At 45.7% G+C, this 18,011-nt stretch overlaps 1 protein-coding gene across 2 annotated transcripts in view; it reads right to left on the bottom strand.

Annotated features, from left to right (window-relative positions):
* Nucleotides 1-8,688: 8,688 nt before the first annotated feature.
* KLHL18 (kelch like family member 18) overlaps nt 8,689-18,011 on the bottom strand; it is a 35,079-nt gene continuing 25,756 nt past the window's right edge. For both annotated transcript variants that reach the window (XM_054016777.1, XM_054016778.1), the window contains exons 8-10: nt 15,893-15,997; nt 14,916-15,027; nt 8,689-12,119 (exon numbers count right to left, since the gene is read on the bottom strand). In XM_054016777.1, coding sequence (XP_053872752.1) covers nt 11,733-12,119; nt 14,916-15,027; nt 15,893-15,997 — 604 coding nt within the window. In that variant the 3' untranslated portion in view covers nt 8,689-11,732. The remainder of the gene's footprint in view (nt 12,120-14,915; nt 15,028-15,892; nt 15,998-18,011) is intronic.

Genomic DNA, 18,011 nt, shown 5'->3' with positions numbered 1-18,011 from the left:
AGCGCACAGTCAACCTGTGGAACTCCTTGCCTGAGGAGGTTGTAAAGGCTAGGACTATAACAGGGTTTAAAAGAGAACTGGATACATTCATGGAGGTTAATTCCATTAATGGCTATTAGCCAGGACGGGTAAGGAATGGTGTCCCTAGCCTCTGTTTGCCAGAGGGTGGAGATAGATGGCAGGGGAGAGATCACTTGATCATTATCTGTTAGGTTCACTCCCTCTGGGGCACCTGGCATTGACCATTGTTGGTAGACAGGGTACTGGGCTAGATGGACCTTTGGTGTGACCCAGTCTGGCAGTTCTTATGTATGTTCTTATTTGCACACAGGGGTGCTTTATGGAAGTCACTGAGCTCTAGTTTTTCACCCTGGGGGACAAATGGCACGAAGCGTCTACGGTGCCTCTTCCGACAAATGGAAACAGAGTGCAACAAGAGAAAAAGTGCAGATAGTTCCGGGAAGGGGAACATATGCACGGCCTTTTCAATTCAGTTCTCATTCCAGGCACTAGGCCCACTGAGCGACTCTCGACTAAGCTAGTGCAGAGGTTCCCAACCTTTTTTCTTATTGCATACTCCTTCCAGATCTACCAGCTGCCCGCATACCCTCACCCTTCTCATCACGGATACTTTGTATGATACTTAACACTACCTGTCTTTAGCCATCTGTCCACACTTCGTGGTTACGTACAGTTATAGTTACAGTGCAACGTATACCACCAAAAAACCCCCAAGTTCTGAGTTCTTTCAGACTGGACAGTTGCATGGCAACTGAACCCGCCCTGTATGGTGATTGGAAGGGATTGCTCTGTACACCAGCATCTCTGTATCTGTGTTCTCACTGGTACATCTTGAAGTAAATTAGCTACCGTAATTTTATATAACAAATTCCCAACATTTTAAAGCTTCCACTGAGTAATCTATTAGGAAAATGAAATAAATATACACATAAAATCCACCTTTACACAATTTCTCCCGTATACCCTCAGACCCAGTTTGGGAACCGCTGAGCTAGTGTAAGCCCACTGATTTTGGCCGTGAATTTGGCCCCACTGTTTTCCTCCTCAGACTTTTCTGGAGGAGGGCCTAATGAATCCGCTGGGCTATTTTATCATCATATCCTGTTGGTTTGCACTAGAAGCCTTCCGAGGGGCAGGAAGTTAACGAAGCCCGGTCTGAAATCCACACCCAGATACAGCAGCACACTTTCGCATGAGGATGGACTGGATGTCGGAGAACTTCCATACCATGACTTTGGTGGAGGAGGCAGGAAGAAGGGATAAGGTGGGAACACGAATCAGTTCAAGGGAAAGGGATCGGCTGGATTTTAAGCTTGCGATTACACCTTGCTTCACAAGGGCGATGGGATTAATATCACTGGGTAGAGCAGAGCATGGAAGAAGCTTCTACCAAGGAGAGAAGCGTCCCCAATGTAGTTCAGTACCATCTGCAATTGCAGGATGGGTTCCTCCTCAGCACCAGGCTCTGCCATTTCACTTTACTCCTACAGCAAAGGAGAAGTATTCCCCCATCACAGAGCAAAGACTGGGACACAACTGTGCTGGTCATGGTATTGGGGTGGGTGGTGCTATACAGGAATATGGACTATGAGGAGAGAAACTCACCTCATACACCAAGCAGGATCTGAACCCGGGTCTCCACTGGTAAAATGCCAACGCACGAACTCCCATCCCCTGCCTAAATAGTTGTTTTTTTGCCCCACCCACCCACCTACCTTCCTTCCTGACACACAACACAAGATCTTCCAACCCCAACCACATTGTACAAGTCCAGGTCTCCCCTTGGAAGGCAATTTCTCAAACTGCATCCCTGTATGCTTCCAAATTAAAGTTAAAATCATAGAATCTCAGGGTTGGAAGGGACCTCAGGAGGTCATCTAGTCCAACCCCCTGCTCAAAGCAGGACCAATCCCCAGACAGATTTTTGCCCCAGATCCCTAAATGCCCCCCTCAAGAATTGAACTCACAACCCTGGGTTTAGCAGGCCAATGCTCAAACCACTGAGCTATCCCTCCCCCTCATGCCAGCTAAACCAGTTTTTAAGTTAGGTCAGGCAGTGTAGATGGGGCCAAGCCAAATGGGAACCACAGTTCAGTCTAGGGTTTTAAACACCATTCTAAAGCCACCTGGCTGCCCCAGCATTGTGAACTACCTTAGCTGGAGCCATGTTTAAAGACCAACTCTTAAGTGCTTAATCCTAGACAAGGCCACAGCTTGTGCTGCGCTCAGGTTTAATATACATCCCCCCACACTGAGATCAGGGTTAATATATGCGTCACTTCCGGGTGGAAAACCTCCTCCTGTCCAGGTGATCGCTAGGGCAGAGCATGTTTCATGACTAAGATGACACTTGCAATTTAGATACGCAGAACTGTCCTATACAACAGCTGGACATCACAAGAGTCGGATAGACAATACATTTCTACCATTTTTTAATATAAAAAAAGGATGAAGTTACCATAAAAGTGCCCTTTTCACATACACACAATAGAGAACACGATTAGCCAAGCGGAAGAGGAACTGGATCTGTGTGCACCAAAAAATACAATCAAGGCAATTCACATTTCTATCGCTCTGCCACGCGATGACAATAAATAGAAGCTGCAGAACCAGGAGTGGGATGTGGGTTTTCTTTAAATTAAAGTCATGATTATAGTACAATGCACTGAAACAAAAGGGATGTACAAGGTGAAAATGGCACCATTCCCACTCAGTTTATGTCCCACTGGCTTTCTTAATGTTCATTTTCCAGAATCAAACATTTTTAAGTTCTCCCCATTGCACAGAGAATTTCCTCTGGTATCGAAGGACCCAGCTACAAAGGCCTGTTGGTGAATCATGGGTTCAGTACTTGTCCACATAGATAGTACCAAACTATGCTTCAGCCATCTTACCAAACTGTGTTACAGTCAACACGGCATTAGACTGGCCGTCAGACGATCGAGGCGCTATTCATGGCTTTGTTACTGACTGTATGACGGTGGGAAAGTCACTCAGATTGTAAGCTCTTGGGGACAGAGGCCACCTATTACTCCATGCACAAAAAGGTCAAACAAGAACGGGGCTGCAAGGCAGTATTGTAAGATCAGGGCAGGTAATGTGGTTTACGTACGTTTTGGTCCAATCAGCAGAGCTAAGAACCAAATGGTGTCATAATGTGGTCAGGCAGCATAACACCACTGATCGCCAGACCCTGTTCAATTACATGTGCAGACCAGCTAACTTCAGAGCAACTTGTGTAGAAGAGGGATGTGCTGACATACACCTTCAAACTTGTTCTCAGAGCTTGCAGCTCAGCAAGGCGCTAATAGCCATCTTAACGCAATTCACAGACCGACACTTAGACTGAACATTCTTTCCCTCTCCCACTACGGAAAGTGGCCACAAGTTTCTGCACCGTGCCACCACTGCCAGTGATAGTGGGAGCACTAGCGCAGACAGGCCACTCACCTTGTTAACATTGGATTGGCCAGACACCCTGCCCTGAGCAGGTTTCATTGACATGGTAAAGATGTTGGCAGCTGGTCTACACTAGCTCTTCTCACCACCACTAGCACTGGTGTGATGGCACCAGAGGAAGGTTTTCGGAACGAGCTCAGCGTAGACACTGGCTCGACAGTGGGTGGAAGTCCAGGAGGCCCATCACCCATGACTGGGACCATCTTGGAAGGTTTATATTCCCTCCACAGCTGGGTCCTGCAACGAGAGGCTCAGAAAACCATAGCCCCGCCATCCAACGTGTATTTAAGATGGTAATTTCCTCCGTTTCTTAAGGCTCACTAACATTCCACCTGTAATACTGGTACGGATCTCCATAAAGTTTGGGACCATCATGGTGATGTAGACAACTGTCCTATGGAGGAATGTGCCAATCCTGTGTCTCAATAAGCTGTTTAAAGTGAATAAAATGACCCCGAAAGCTGTATTTAGGCTGTCGGATACAGTCACAGCAGCTGCCCTAGAAAACCACCTTCATCCGTACACAGACCCTCAGGGTGGGACAACAGGCGGGGAGGTTAGGGATAGGTTTTATAGCAAAGGAGGTTGGCTGATCTGACACTGTACAAAATCCTTGGTAGGAATAATTGCGCTTACCCGTTCTGTTATTGCGCATCAGAGCTACTGTGCATCGTCCATTTGAGCAGCCCAGCCTTGTCCGCTAGACAAGAGAAATACGCTGTGTCTTAAATGCAGGTCCGCTAAGTACAAAAGGCATCCCACCCATAGACCCTTCTCTAGCTGGGGCTCATTCTCAAGATGTGTCGCTAAGGCCTTCGCTTTCAAAGGTAGCCTCAACTTTCAGGTTTCCAACTTGAGGTGCCTAGGGACTGATCCTCAGAGGGGAGGACAACATGCCACTCCCCCCGATTTCAGTGGGAACGGCAAGTCCTCAGCACTTGCCAAAAAACAGGCCCTGGATGTTTCATGCTTGAAAATATAGGCTTTAACGGGGCAGGTGTGTAACAATGCACCTCTCCCCTCCCCCACAATACACACACATCCTGAGAGACTAATGGCAAACGAGACCTTTAAAGTTTCCCTAACAGAGAGGAACTCATTCAAACAAACTCAATTCTTCCTTGTAAACCTCTCATTAGAACAGCTCACCTGCCACCTAAAACATGCACAAAGACTAGGATCATACTCGCCTTCAAAGAACAAGGTAACCTTGGTTCTCATGTCTCTTTGGTTCAGGAACACGGAACAACCATTCACACAGAAGAGTCTCAAGCGTGGGGAGCAGACGGACATACCACAAGGAGAATCCTTAGAAGGCTTCTTTTCCACTATAGCCTTAGGGGATGTGGCCAGCCAGGTGGAACAAGGCCCAGATCCCCTCTTCTCCCATCTGGTCTGCAGACCTTTGGAACCAGGGAGGAAGGCCAGGTAGTGGCTGCAGATGGGACTCATCTTGCTAGGTCCGGCAGACACTCAGAAGAAAGGATTGGGTAGTGGTGTCGGGGGAAAGATGATAGGCTAAGACACTGCTGAACCCAGAGCAGGGAGACTGCATATTGAAGACCACTTTTTGGACCCTGTTTATACCTTGGAAGAGCAGGAGGCATTGGACACTTAATTTCTCCTTTGGGAATGGGCAACTTGCACTACTGGGGAACAGAAGTTCCCCCCCAATACCGCACAAGAGATGGGACCTGCAACACCTCTGCCACAGGCACCAGGCAGAATGCATGGTACGTGTCGGTACTTCACTAATGGTGTCAGACCTGACACTGCCAGCCACGTGCTCTCAGGCCTGTTGAAAGCTGAAGCTGGAGAACTAAGCTCAGTTATTTGCGGTAGCTCAAGGCAGCTGGCATGGATAGAGAAGAACATAAAAGATTTGTCAAATCAGATCCGATCAATAGCCAATCAAGCCCAGTATCCCACCTCCTGCTGTGGCCATTAAAATTTAGACATAAAATACTCTGATCAGGGTCAATCGTTGCCAAAAACAGAGCCCTCGGTCACCCATCTCGTCCCATCATTTTAGCGATTAATATTCACCCAACCTTCAATAGCTCAAGAAACCCTAATCAGATCATGTATACAAAAAGGAAGAGTCAAAAGGACTGGCTTAGTCTTCTGTCATGGCGCATGGATGTACACCCAGGTAAGCTTGTGTTAGTAGGGATCGAGAACGTCAGAGGAAAGGTGGCATTTACTATCCTTTCCAAGAGTTGTTACAACTGGACACAGTTATCACATTAACAGATCTCCCAACTTCTTTGAAGCAAACCCCTTCCCATCAGTTGCTCTGAGACCTGGAGCAAAATATGCATTAGTTTGGCTGAATTCATAATCTTGATGCCTGTCAGCTGTGACACTAACCAACCATGACAGATTTTAGATTAATCCAATAAAGAAAAAAGAAAGCAAAGAGCCAGATTCTCAAATACTGGTTATCAGTTAACAGTGAAAAAGCTCCCGCTGTCTTTTACAATTAGCCTAGCATAAATACTTCCATATGCTTTTCTGCATTGTAACAGTCCTTCTGTTAATGAACATATCCGACTGCCAAAGAGGAAGCAAAAAGCACTTTGTAAAACAGAAGGCAAGTACATCGCACAGTTGCATGTTACTTGGATTAAGAAGTGGACTACGCCAGCAGGAAATCGTGAGGTCGTGTGAACCGTGCTTTAGAACTCCCCAACCCAACTGTCTGGGCCTTGTTTTGGGGAGGTACCACCACTGTAAGAAGTGTGCTAAAAGCCTAGAGAAAACGCTCAGCAAGATCTGTAACGCTGTGCTGCCATCTCAGGCTCTAGGAAGAACCTAATCAAAGAATTTGAGTGGCCCGAATGTTTCCAACCTATCAGAAGCTTAGAGTTGATTTTGCAACTTCATCCCTCTCAGGCGGTCACAGGCACACCGCATCCATATGGCTTTTTAGTTGTTTGGATAACTGATTAGAATATTAAATTTGTAAATACTATTCGTTTTCCATTAATAACCTATCAGCAAGAGACCTAACTCTGCACTCTTCCATGCCAGCTAATGGGCCAACAGCCTCCTGACCACCATATTTGGGTATATAGACTCTTCTACCAGCTCCTCCACGTTTGGACAGATCACACCCTGACCATGGGCATGGAGGCTGGGAGAGAAGTAAGGAACGGAGCTCAGGGGATCGGAGGATGTGCAGCAGTTCAAATACGCTCGGAGCCAGATTCTCAGCTGGTGTAAATGCACCCTGCTCTACGGACTTCAATGCTTTGATCAATAGCTCTTCTACATGTATTTTGGACAGAATGGTGACCAGACAGGCTACCTAACAGTTAGGCCTGACAAGTTCAGGGCTGTGCATTTCCCTTGCAGCAGTTGGTGCTATCCCAGACGCCAGGCCAGAGGGACAGCACTCCTTCCACAGCTTTTGGGGCTAGGGAGACCCTCAACTGTAGAAGGCCAAGAAACAAACATGAACTCGAGTCTTGGCGAGAAGAGGAAGAGCTGATTTTCAAGGACTTCGCTTTACAGCTGTATTATTGTAATTTCGTTCTGCTGTGGATTTGGGATCTTAAAACAGGCTGTTTCCCCTTCCTCGCCCCTTGTAACAGTGACCCAAAAAAGGAAGCACTATGATCTAGTGGCTAGGGCACTGCACTGGGAGTCAAGAGACCTGGGAGTCAATTCCTGGCTCTGACATGGACTGGCTGTGTGACCTTGTGGACTCTGTGCCTCCGTTAACCCTCTCACCATTTAGACTGGAAACTCTCTGAGACAGGGACTTTTACCAGACAACTGTCCAGCACCCAGCACGGGGACCCTGATCCTGGCTGTTAACTGTAATACAAATACATTGTGAAGAGAGGATGCTGCCCACTTTGTGGGGAATAAGGTTATAAGATATTGAAACTGCTGGATGCACGCTGCATAACCTGTGTTCGAAGAGGTGGGAATGCAGGCAGCCAGAGACCCCCTAGCAACATTTCCCGCCCCATCCTCCAAAGTGATCTCTTTGCTACCGCTTGTTGGTTCAGCTAGCCAGGAAGTGAATTTGAATAAGAGTCCTTAACTGTCCCTAAATCACAGTTGTAGTGGATGAGGATTCCTGCAACCCTATGGCATTAAAGATGTATTCGGAACACTTACTATCCAGATCTCTCCTAGTCTAGCTAACCCTGAGAACTGCTCTGAACACGGTTAGGAATCTGTTCTCTGCAAACAGATCTAACAGGCATAAGATTGACTCAGAAAATGCACAAAGCTTCCCTAATTAGCAAACAGGCTGCTGGAGTAACCATTAGCCCACCAGCTGTTTATGGGCATGAAACAGAGTTTGGTCAGGCAATTCCCAGGCAACTAGAACCACGTATCTCATCATCGGCATTCCAATCTCCCTGCCAAGTGAGCTCATGGAATGACCATTATGGGAGGCATTCAAGGCAAGGCTAATGGAGATGGGAGTTCAGGGCTGTGCATTCGACATTAGCCAAAACACGAGTTGTCTAATTCCTCTAGGACTCCCTTGTTCAGTATATCTAATTCATTCCTGACAAGGCACATTCATCTACTCATTATGGAACAAGCAGATCTACCCCAAGTAGGTCCAGTGGAACTCTAGAACTGCACCTACCAATCATTCTGCATATAGGGTGGCAGTAAAGTTCATCCTTTCTCAAAGAAAGAAAGAGTCACAAGGGTAAATGCAGTTTTGAAAAAGTTCTCCTCCTCCACCCCCCTTGGGTAACTTTTGATGGGCTTGCAGGATATTTACATACTCAGTGATGCAAATACATTCTCGCTGAGGGGAACAATTTGGGATGATGGATTAATATATGGGCAGGGGACAAACGATCCTCTCCCCTAGGAGAGCAACCCCATGACTATCACCATGGTTGCTCTACGGAAGCGGGCACCAAATGACTCTATACAGCTGAGCCTTGCCGTATCAATGCAACACCCATGCTAAGAAAGACACAGAAACTCCGGTATTAATAGACAGGTCCATGGGCCCCTAAAGAAATCTGCTCAATCAGACCCCTGCTAATGAGGCTTGGCTGAGAGTGGAAAACACACGTTGGGAAGATGAATAGGACAGAAAGAAATTGCTGATTCCTTCCTTGCCCCACACTTTACTATCAAATGCAAATAAACCCAAAATCCCTCCCTCCCCCCCCCCACACACTCACTCCTTCCCCAGGATACACAGTTTAAAAGCCTTGCAGCTAGTGGCAAACAACAATTTTATTTTTCTACCATCTTTCAGTTCATGGCCCGAAAACCACTTTAGTCTTGATGCCAATGTTTAAAAAAAACATCTTAGCAGCATGGAAATGCCAAACGAATGTTTATCCTCAAGCATGATCCATTGGTTGGTAAATGTATAGAAACAGGAAATAGATCTCGATCCCTAGACAAACCACCCACATTTAGAACCACACATGCTCATATTATACATCTATAATATACATGGTACCTGAATATAGAGACGCCCACATCCACACCCAAACTAAAAAAAAAAATCTAAGCAGCATTGAGGTTTTTGATATGAACAAAACAAAACAAAAAAATCAACGACGCACAGAAATTCAGACACAGGACCCCGTTTGAAGAGATGTAGAGCACACTCAACTGCCACTGAACGACAGAAATTAGGGTGCTCCAGGTCTTACAGGGTCTGGCCCTTGCAGAGGAAGTTTCGAACATAAAAAAGCGTACACGAAAAGAAACGGACTTATATTTATCATTTCCCCGTATCCCTTTGTGTCAATGGAAGAGATTAGTGTTTGAATACAGCGTCCTTTCCTTCCCAGCTGCTCGTCCCATCAGAAGCCTGTGTTGGCGTCCTCACAGACTGTGCCCAGGGCTTCACTAAAGGATCATACAGGGGGAAGTAGGCTGAGAAGGAAGCCCTAGATTAGTGACAGACCATATTCATGCAAGTGAAATACTGAAGAGCTAATAAATACATTTCACATAATTTTATAATATTATCCCCGAGTTCAAAGGGGTCTCTCCTAGCCATGCTGTCCTTCCCTCGTCCTGTTGCGTCTAGATATTATATACCACATAGGCTGTCAGTGTCATGCATTACTCTAACCCCTCTGTGATGTAAGTTAAAACAGAGTGCTGGCTTCACGCTTGGACTGACTAAAGTGGTCATAGACCTACTTGGATTTTGAAAACGTTGTTGCTTCTTGATTTAGCACAAAAGAAGGTTTCAAAGAATTGTCCCCCTCTCAGACGTGAGAGAACTCTGACGACTTGTCCAGTTAGAATACACAACCATATCAATGTGCTGGCCACTCAATCAAATCATTGTGGGATGATCTACTTCCAAAAAAGTGGCAAAGTTTGTAACCTTGAGGCATTAAAAAAAACAAATAAATAAAAATCATTGTAAAGCCGGATCTCGGTGCCTGAAGTAGCTACACGGGCAGCAATGTAGGACGAGACTCCTTAGACTTGGACCCAGTCATCCACTCTTCAGGTCTACAAAGGAGAACAGGCAACATAAAGGCATCTGACAAGTCTCCAGGGCAAAGGTGCAGGCGCGGAGACTCCAAAGCATCTCTTAGTCAGGTGGTACGTGCCACCGCAGCTGCGGTAAGAACACAAGGATCCAGGTGTCCTTCCATTTGCAATAGTTACAGAAGAGGAGAGACAGGGATATTATAAAAAGGCAAAGAACCAAGGAAGAAGGGGTAGAGAACATCTTATCTTCTGCCAGTGTAGGCTGCACAACAGGAAAACAACAGTGGGGAACATATGGGCACGGACTCCTGGGGAAAGACCGGACTGACTGCTTAGTCACTAATAGTCTTTCACATTCATCTCTCCTTTAAGTGAAGGATGTTGACAATTTCACACTTTTGCAACGGTCATTGTTTGGCTGTAAAAAAATGGCTGCATGGCTAGGTTAACAGAGCATCAACCAAGCGTGCTGTAAGGATCTTTCCAGTGTAGCTAAACAGAAAAAGCTAGACACTGATTTAACAAAATCTTCAGCTGTGCTGAAAGTCTGTGCATGTGCAATTTTCCTGGGGCCCAAGTTACGTCCCTTGCACAAACCCTTATTGTCTGTCCCTGTGCGTTATTTCTCTGTGAAGGCCAAGTCTGTATTTGAGCTTTCTTAAGTGAATGACAGCTGTCAAACAGACCAACAATAGACGTAAGAGCTCAGAAGCTAGCGGACCACGTGGATATTTCAAAACCCACACAACCTTTTTGTGAAATCAAAAACATCTGAATGCACAGCAGGAACTTTCCAAAACAAAGCACATGTGAGGTGCTGGACAGATATTGACCGTACTGCAATCCAGCTGTTTCTAATATGTATTTTAGAAACCAATGCCTAAGTTTTGTGAAAGGAAAAAAGCTTTAAATTAAAAAAAAGATATCTGTATAATTAACATTTTGGCAATTTTCCTATTTAAATACAAGTTTGCTGCTAGTGTCTTTTATATTCAATTTTTTTTCAGCAGTCTTTTAGTACTGTTGGATGTTTTAATCTATTTTTTTGGAGAATTTGAGAGGGGAAAACATTTGTCATCTCTCTTAATGGTTACATCCAATTTTCCTGATCCAGCAGAATAAAGCAAATGAAATACACTGGTCATAGGGATAGATCCTCCGAAATTAAGGAAGCTACACATCTCCAAGGATTACCCCACTCCTGGGCTTCTAAGAACCGATATTGGTGAGAAAGCCTCGTTTTATAAGCGAGGGTAAAATCCAATGTGCCTGGTAACTAAACAGAATGAACAGGACTGTTTGCAATACTCAAGCTCCTGTAGTTAATAATAAACTGGATCGTGGCATTAGGGTCATTTGCCCTGAACATACTGCATACATACTCTCTCCCACTGATCTGGCCAATATTAGTTTACACAGGGTCAAACCAATATACAGACTCCATCACTGCATCCCAACAGCATGACCAGAAGTAGACCACATCTGGTTCAATGCAGTACCCGAAGCAAAGGCTAGGAGAAGGAAGCATCTGCCTCGCCTTAGATCCACGTAATGACCAAAGTGTGGGGGAAGGAAGGGAGTAGGTTACACACGCATGATCTGAACGGTGAATTATTCATCTGCTGTTGGGCCTCAGCCCAAAAAAAAAATCACAGGGTGACTTTCTTTTGAACAGTTTGTGTTCGCGAATGACACTTGAGCATCTAGAAATGTACCTCTTGATATATCACATCATAAAACCCTTGCTAAACCTCTCCAGAGATTGTTGCTTGGAGACAGCCACCAATGCTTCCTTTTCAGATGGGCAGGAGTGGTATGCGCCCCACACCAACCCCTCCCTCATGACACACCATAGGGGCCATGAACGTCCAGCGGTTGGTTTCTGGGTCGTACATCTCCACCGAGCTCAGGTTGGACTGTCCGTCATAGCCACCCACGCAATACAGGCGGCCGCAGTTGGCTACCAGGGAGACGCGGCTCCGTCGGGTGTTCATCGGGACGATCAGGTACCACTGATTCGCCATGGAGCTGTACACCTCGGCGATGCTGAGGAAGCCGGACCCATCGTAGCCGCCACAGACAAACATCTTGCTGCCCAGGGAGGCGGCTCCATGCCGACAACGCTTGTTCAGCATGCTTGCGACAGGGTGCCACGTGGCTGTGTGATGATTGTAGTACTCCACCTGCAGTTAAGAGAGTGTTGACACATTGAGTGGGTTCTGGCATTTGTACACCTGCATTGTGGGTTGCACACGGACAAGAAATGAGAGCTGCCCTTGAGCCTAGGTAATATGTCACTAAGATAATTACAGGCAGACTAGGAATTTTTTCTCATGACTTCATAGATTTAGAGTTTAAGGCAGAAAGGGACCATCAATTCATCTAGTCTGGCCTCCTGTTTAACACAGACCACTAAATTTCACCCAGTTATACCTTGCACTTGGCTAAAGCATCTGCCAGAAAGGCAGCCAGTCTTCGTTTGGAGATATGGTGGTGGTGATTCCACCACCTCCCTCAGTAGGTGGCGCCAATGGTTAACCACCCTCGTAGCTTAAAAATAGCGGGCCTAATTTCTAACTTGAACTTGTCTGGCTTTAGCTTTCAGTCATTCTTGCTAACCTTTCTTATGGCTTATAGAAGCGTAGAATCGTAGGGCAGGCACAGGTCATCTAGTCCAACCTCCACACGCTAGAGGCAGGACCGAGTAAACCTAGACCATCCCTGACAGGTGTTTGTCTAACCTCTTTCTTAGGCCTGGTCCCCACTAAGTCCCCACTTCGGACTAAGGTACGCAAATTCAGCTACGTTAATAACGTAGCTGAATTCGAAGTACCTTAGTCCGAACTTACCGCGGGTCCAGACGCGGCACGGAGGCTCCCCCGTCGATGCCGCGTACTCCTCTCGCCGAACTGGAGTACCGGCGTCGACGGCGAGCACTTCCGAAATCGATCCCAGAACATCGATTGCCTGCCGCCGGACCCTCTGGTAAGTGAATACGTACCCTTAAAAAACTCCAATGATAGGGATTCCACAGCCTCCAATGGGACTCTATTCCAGTGCCTAAGTATCCTAATAGTTGGAAAGTTTTCCCAATATGTAACCTAAATCTTCCTTGCCGCAGATTGAGCCTTGTTCTCCATGTCCACCAAAGGTAGGACAATTGGTCACCATCCTCTCTATAATGGCCCTTAACATATCAGATCTTATCAGATCCCTCCCGCCCCCCGCCCCCCACACACACAGTCTCCTTTTCGCAAGAAGAAACATGCCCAGTGTTATTTAATCTTTCCTCATATCCTTACGCCAGGTTTTTGAAACCTTTTATCGGTTTTGTTGCTCTCCTCTGGACTCTCTCGTTGGTCCACATCTTTCTTAAAGCGGGTGCCTAAAACTGGACAATGCTCCAACTGAGGTCTCACCAGCGCTGACTGGACTGGGGCAATCACTTCCTGTGTCTTGTACACGACACTCCTATTAATGCCCTCCAGAATGATACTTGACTTCTTTGCAACTCTGTGTCATTGTTGGCTCCTATTCAATTTGTAATCCCCCCAGTTCCTTTTCTGCAGTACAATTGCCTAACCAGTTAGTCCCCATTTTGTAATTGTGCATTCAATTTTTCCTTCCTAAGTATACTACCTTGCACTTATCTTTAGTGAACTACATCGTGTTGTTTTCAGACAATTCACCAGTTTATTAAGGTGATTTGGAATTCTAATCTTGTCCTCCAAAGTGCTTGCACCCCCTCCCAGCTCCATTATTCAAGTCATTAATAAAAATATGGAACAGTACCAGACCCAGGACAGACCCCTGCTGGACCCCACTAGATATGTCCTCCCAGACTGACAGTGAACATTCACAGTCACTCTTTGAGTATGAGGTTGATGGATTTCCATTCCATACGGCTAAATAACTTGTCTTTGAGTATGGTTTTTCAACCAGTTGTGCACTCCCACCTTGTAATAATTTTATCTAGACTTCTACAAGGACAACTTGGACCTCAACATGTTTTTTCCACAAGAAAATAGGGTGGCCAGAATGTATCTGTGGTAGATCTGGAGTGCATGGTCAGTCACCTCTCTTCTTGAACAGCAGCCATAGACCTAACTGACAGAGCTCAAGGAGGAATATAGAAAAGTCGTGGTCCAGGCAGGCCGATATGTTAGCCCGGATTCAGCTTTTGGGTGTGTCAGGCTGACAGACAATAGGATTTTTTCCTAGTCTGCTAGGGACGGCAGTAATAGTCAATATTACGGCCCAGCCTAAAGGCTGGACCTCCAATTGCCAAGCTAATGTTCCAAGAGCACTTACTGGGTGGCAAGACTGATTCAGATACAACAAACCGCACTTCTGTGCCCAGTAGGGCAGAAGAGAACCCCCATAACAGACTTTTCTGAATAAAAAAATATAAGGGAGTCTATAAATTAGGGCTGAGACTGGAATCAGAGTAGGAACAGCAGCTCTGTCCTGCACGGTCAACTCCTGTTGCCTTCAGAGTCTGTTTAAAGGGTCACAATAGTTTCTGAAACGACATCCCACAAACAGGCAAAGAATTCAGATGCAACCAACGTAGGCACCTGGGAGTTTTAATGGTGCTTGAAACACGAAAGACCAAAGACACGAGGCTAAAATGATTTACTAAACGAAGAGAGAGGAACTGGTGAGAACAGGGTCGACTAGTGCAGCAGCCTCACTTCTCGGCTCAGGCCACAAGTGAGCAGGAGTTGCAGTGTCTCAGGCTAGCCCCTAGTGGGTATGCGTGTGGCTCAGTTAGTGGTCCCTGCTCAGGAATCATCCAGGACTAGATCAGCAGGTGACGTTAAAGAGGACTAAGGAGCTGTATGCTTAGATTAGGGAGCTGTGTAAGCTTTCCCACCTGCCCTTTTACCGATCTCTGGTCAGTGCTGTTAGTCCAACTTCATCGGCACAAAGTTACAAGAAATCAACGCGGTGCAGAACTGGCTGAGATTCAGACTTACACTGCTGAAAATTTGTAAACCGTCGTAACCTCCAGACACATAGATCCTGCCTTCGAACACGGTGACTCCAGCCGCACTGCAATTCGAACTCATGGGAGTCACTACCGTCCACCTTATCAAGAGAAGCAAACAGCAGAAGTGCAAGAGTCTCTTCCTTCCATAGGCAGAGCACATGTAGCTCTACATAAACACATTCAATGAGCTGCTCCATGGATTATACAAAGGTTTCAGAAGACCCAGAAGCCTTTCAGGTACGGAGTTTCTAGTATTTTTCAAGCAACCATCTATAAGCTCTGGACAAGGCCCTTCGTTCTCAGATTTTATTCTGTTTAAATAAACAAAGCATTTCCCTAGAATTGATCAGTGTTTATTACAAAGATTAATAATTGGGTGAATACCAGCACAATAAATTAGTGTCGCCGATTATTGGGTAAATACTGCAGTTAATATTGTGGAACGGGAGGACAAAAGCAACAATAGGGAAAAGTAAGAGTATTGAAAGTAAAAAACGTAATGCTGTGGTTTATTTCATGAACTGTAGGTTAACAGGACGTACACGTGTGTCTTTGACGGTGTCACTTTACTTTAACAGTCTTGCATTTACACTTTAGCTATTTGGATGTCAACAAATAGATCTCTCTCATGTAATGTACTGAATTTTCTTAACACAAATCAGTATTTCCATGTACCTGAATGGTTCAAAATTTAGATGGGGGGCGGGGGGGAAGAGAGGGGAAATCAGTAAAAACTGAAAACCAAGGGCCTTAGCGCTGTACCAAAATTTTACTCGATTCACTTCTCTCGAGCGAGTGTGCATGGTCTGAAGTCAAATCTAGTTGCTATACAGGAAGTAAAAGGTTTTTCAGCATATTGTAGCTCATCTGTTTTAAAAACAGTGCTCTCAGCTGTTACTTCTACGCGTCAGGATAGGGATAGAGCCCAGTGGGAGAAGCAGTAGTACGTTTAGAAGTTCTTACTTGTCTGTTTCTGGTGAGTACGTCTCCACGGAGTTGAGGGATGAGATTCCGTCATACCCACCGCATACATAGATCTGCCCATCCAGCACTACTGTTCCCATTGCGCTGCAATGAAGTGCACAACACCAGGTTAGATTGCTTTGGGCAAGTGATACATGTTGAATTACGAAACACATTTTTTCAACATATCTTGGCTGACACCTGGTGGATAAAACAGCTTAACGTGGAAATGGGAGTTTGACAATCCGATCGATAGATACAGCTACTGAACTACATATTTATATAGCCCCCATGACCATAGCATCTGGCTAACATTGAGATGTTCATGAATAAAGTCAAGTGCGGCCAATTAGAAAACAGCTTGAGAGATGTAGAGAAATGTTTATGCAAATGTGCCTCAACCCTGCCCTGAAAGAATCAACTCTAGGGAGCATAACACTTAGTCTTTGCTCCTTTTTACCTCTATCAACTGTGGCTACCCATGGAGCTGACTGGTGGCGAAGGTTTAGCAAACTAGAAAGTGGTCTAAGATGGTCAACTCAACCGAGCACACTTTGGTCACCATTGACCTAATATGGAATCAACCAACCAGCCTAGGAGCTCAGTATTCCATCACTGGTGTGCTAAACCACTTGTCTGCCCCCAACGCAGGTTTCACACTAACAGACCTTTCTACATTAAGTCCCAATACAAATGTCCCCTTTTGTTCCCCTACCCCTTCCAACTCCTATCCCAAAATACAAACCTTACCTCAAGAAGAGTTTTGGCCCTGAAAAAGGAGATGTGCTCTAGACTCCATGAAGTCCACTAGGGACTTTACTCTTGCTGTTGATTTTGTGTGGAAGATGGTGATGGGCTTCAGTACAAAACCCTTATATAGGCAGCAATTGCTTTATTGTACCAATGTCAACTCCGCTAAGTTGGTCAGCCCTCCCCTGTATTTGACAGGTTTAAACATTTGGCTCGCAATGCATGTTAAGGAATGGGACAATGGGATAATGGAATTCCACCTTCAAATTAAACCTGCAGCTTCACATTTATGTTCTTCTCTTAAAGCCCCACCCCCTTCCTCTCAGCACTCATCATGCAATGAGAAAACCATTATGGACCGCAAAAGCCAAGCTCTTGGATACAATCCTTCAGGCGCACTCTGCTCTATGTAAAACACCCTCTTATGGACGCCCACTCTGCTTGGATTCAAAGGACTACGTTTTAGCAAGGATGAAACGACAACACTCTCATGATGCACACGCCAGTGAACAGGATCCTCATGGCAGGGTTGCAGCCCAGAATGTTGTTTAGGGGATTAGCAAACTCAGCCGCTTCATTCCTGGTGCAAAGAGCAGTATAAGACAGCTACGGAAGAAAAGCGGTCGTCTTACTGTGGGAAAAGCTCCATACAAGGAACCTCATAGCTATGGAAAAACAGAGTTTTCCCATTAGAGATTATGATATGCGTGGAAATGGTTTCAGGACTTTACACTCAAGATCGTCCCTGGAGCCAGACCTAAAACCTTGGCCAGCTACCAGTCTGAACAGGGTTTACTTGGCACAACCTGCTTAACTCCTGGACTGGGCACTACAGATTTTAAATTGTATTTGCTTGAACAGAGCAGCTAACCACCCTGAACAAGCGCAATCCCAGCAGAATCGCACTGATGCCACCAAGCATCCGGGTTACACGCAGAATTTCAAGTAACAAGATATATGCAGTACGCCCTTCCCAAGCGATTAGCATTTGAAACCACATTAAAATAAGGCGCACAAACAATTATGGGGAAAACGTGCTGCAAAGCTAGCAGAAGTGGGCAATTTAAGAACGCTCAGTGACCAAGGAGCAGGAAAAAGAAACCAGAGTAAAAACACTGAAAGCCACAAACATGTTTAAATTTGGAAGGAGATAAACGGGCCACAGGCTGCTGCGGAAGGACGGACAGTGCTGCCAGGAGAGTTAATAGATGGGTTTTCAACATTGTTGGCCACATAACACTGTGTGCCTTTCCAAGTGCCACCACAACATAATTCCTAGGTTGGTGTGAACTGCACCAACTTCCCCTTGCTCAGCATATAAACCACCAGCTCTTCTGCTCAGCCATAAGATCACTAGGTCTCATTTTGC

The sequence above is a fragment of the Malaclemys terrapin genome, chromosome 2, assembly GCF_027887155.1.
Source record: "Malaclemys terrapin pileata isolate rMalTer1 chromosome 2, rMalTer1.hap1, whole genome shotgun sequence".
Classification (NCBI taxonomy): Eukaryota; Metazoa; Chordata; order Testudines; family Emydidae; genus Malaclemys; species Malaclemys terrapin.
Note: the sequence above shows the minus strand (reverse complement) of the source record. Positions and strands in the feature narration are given on the sequence as shown.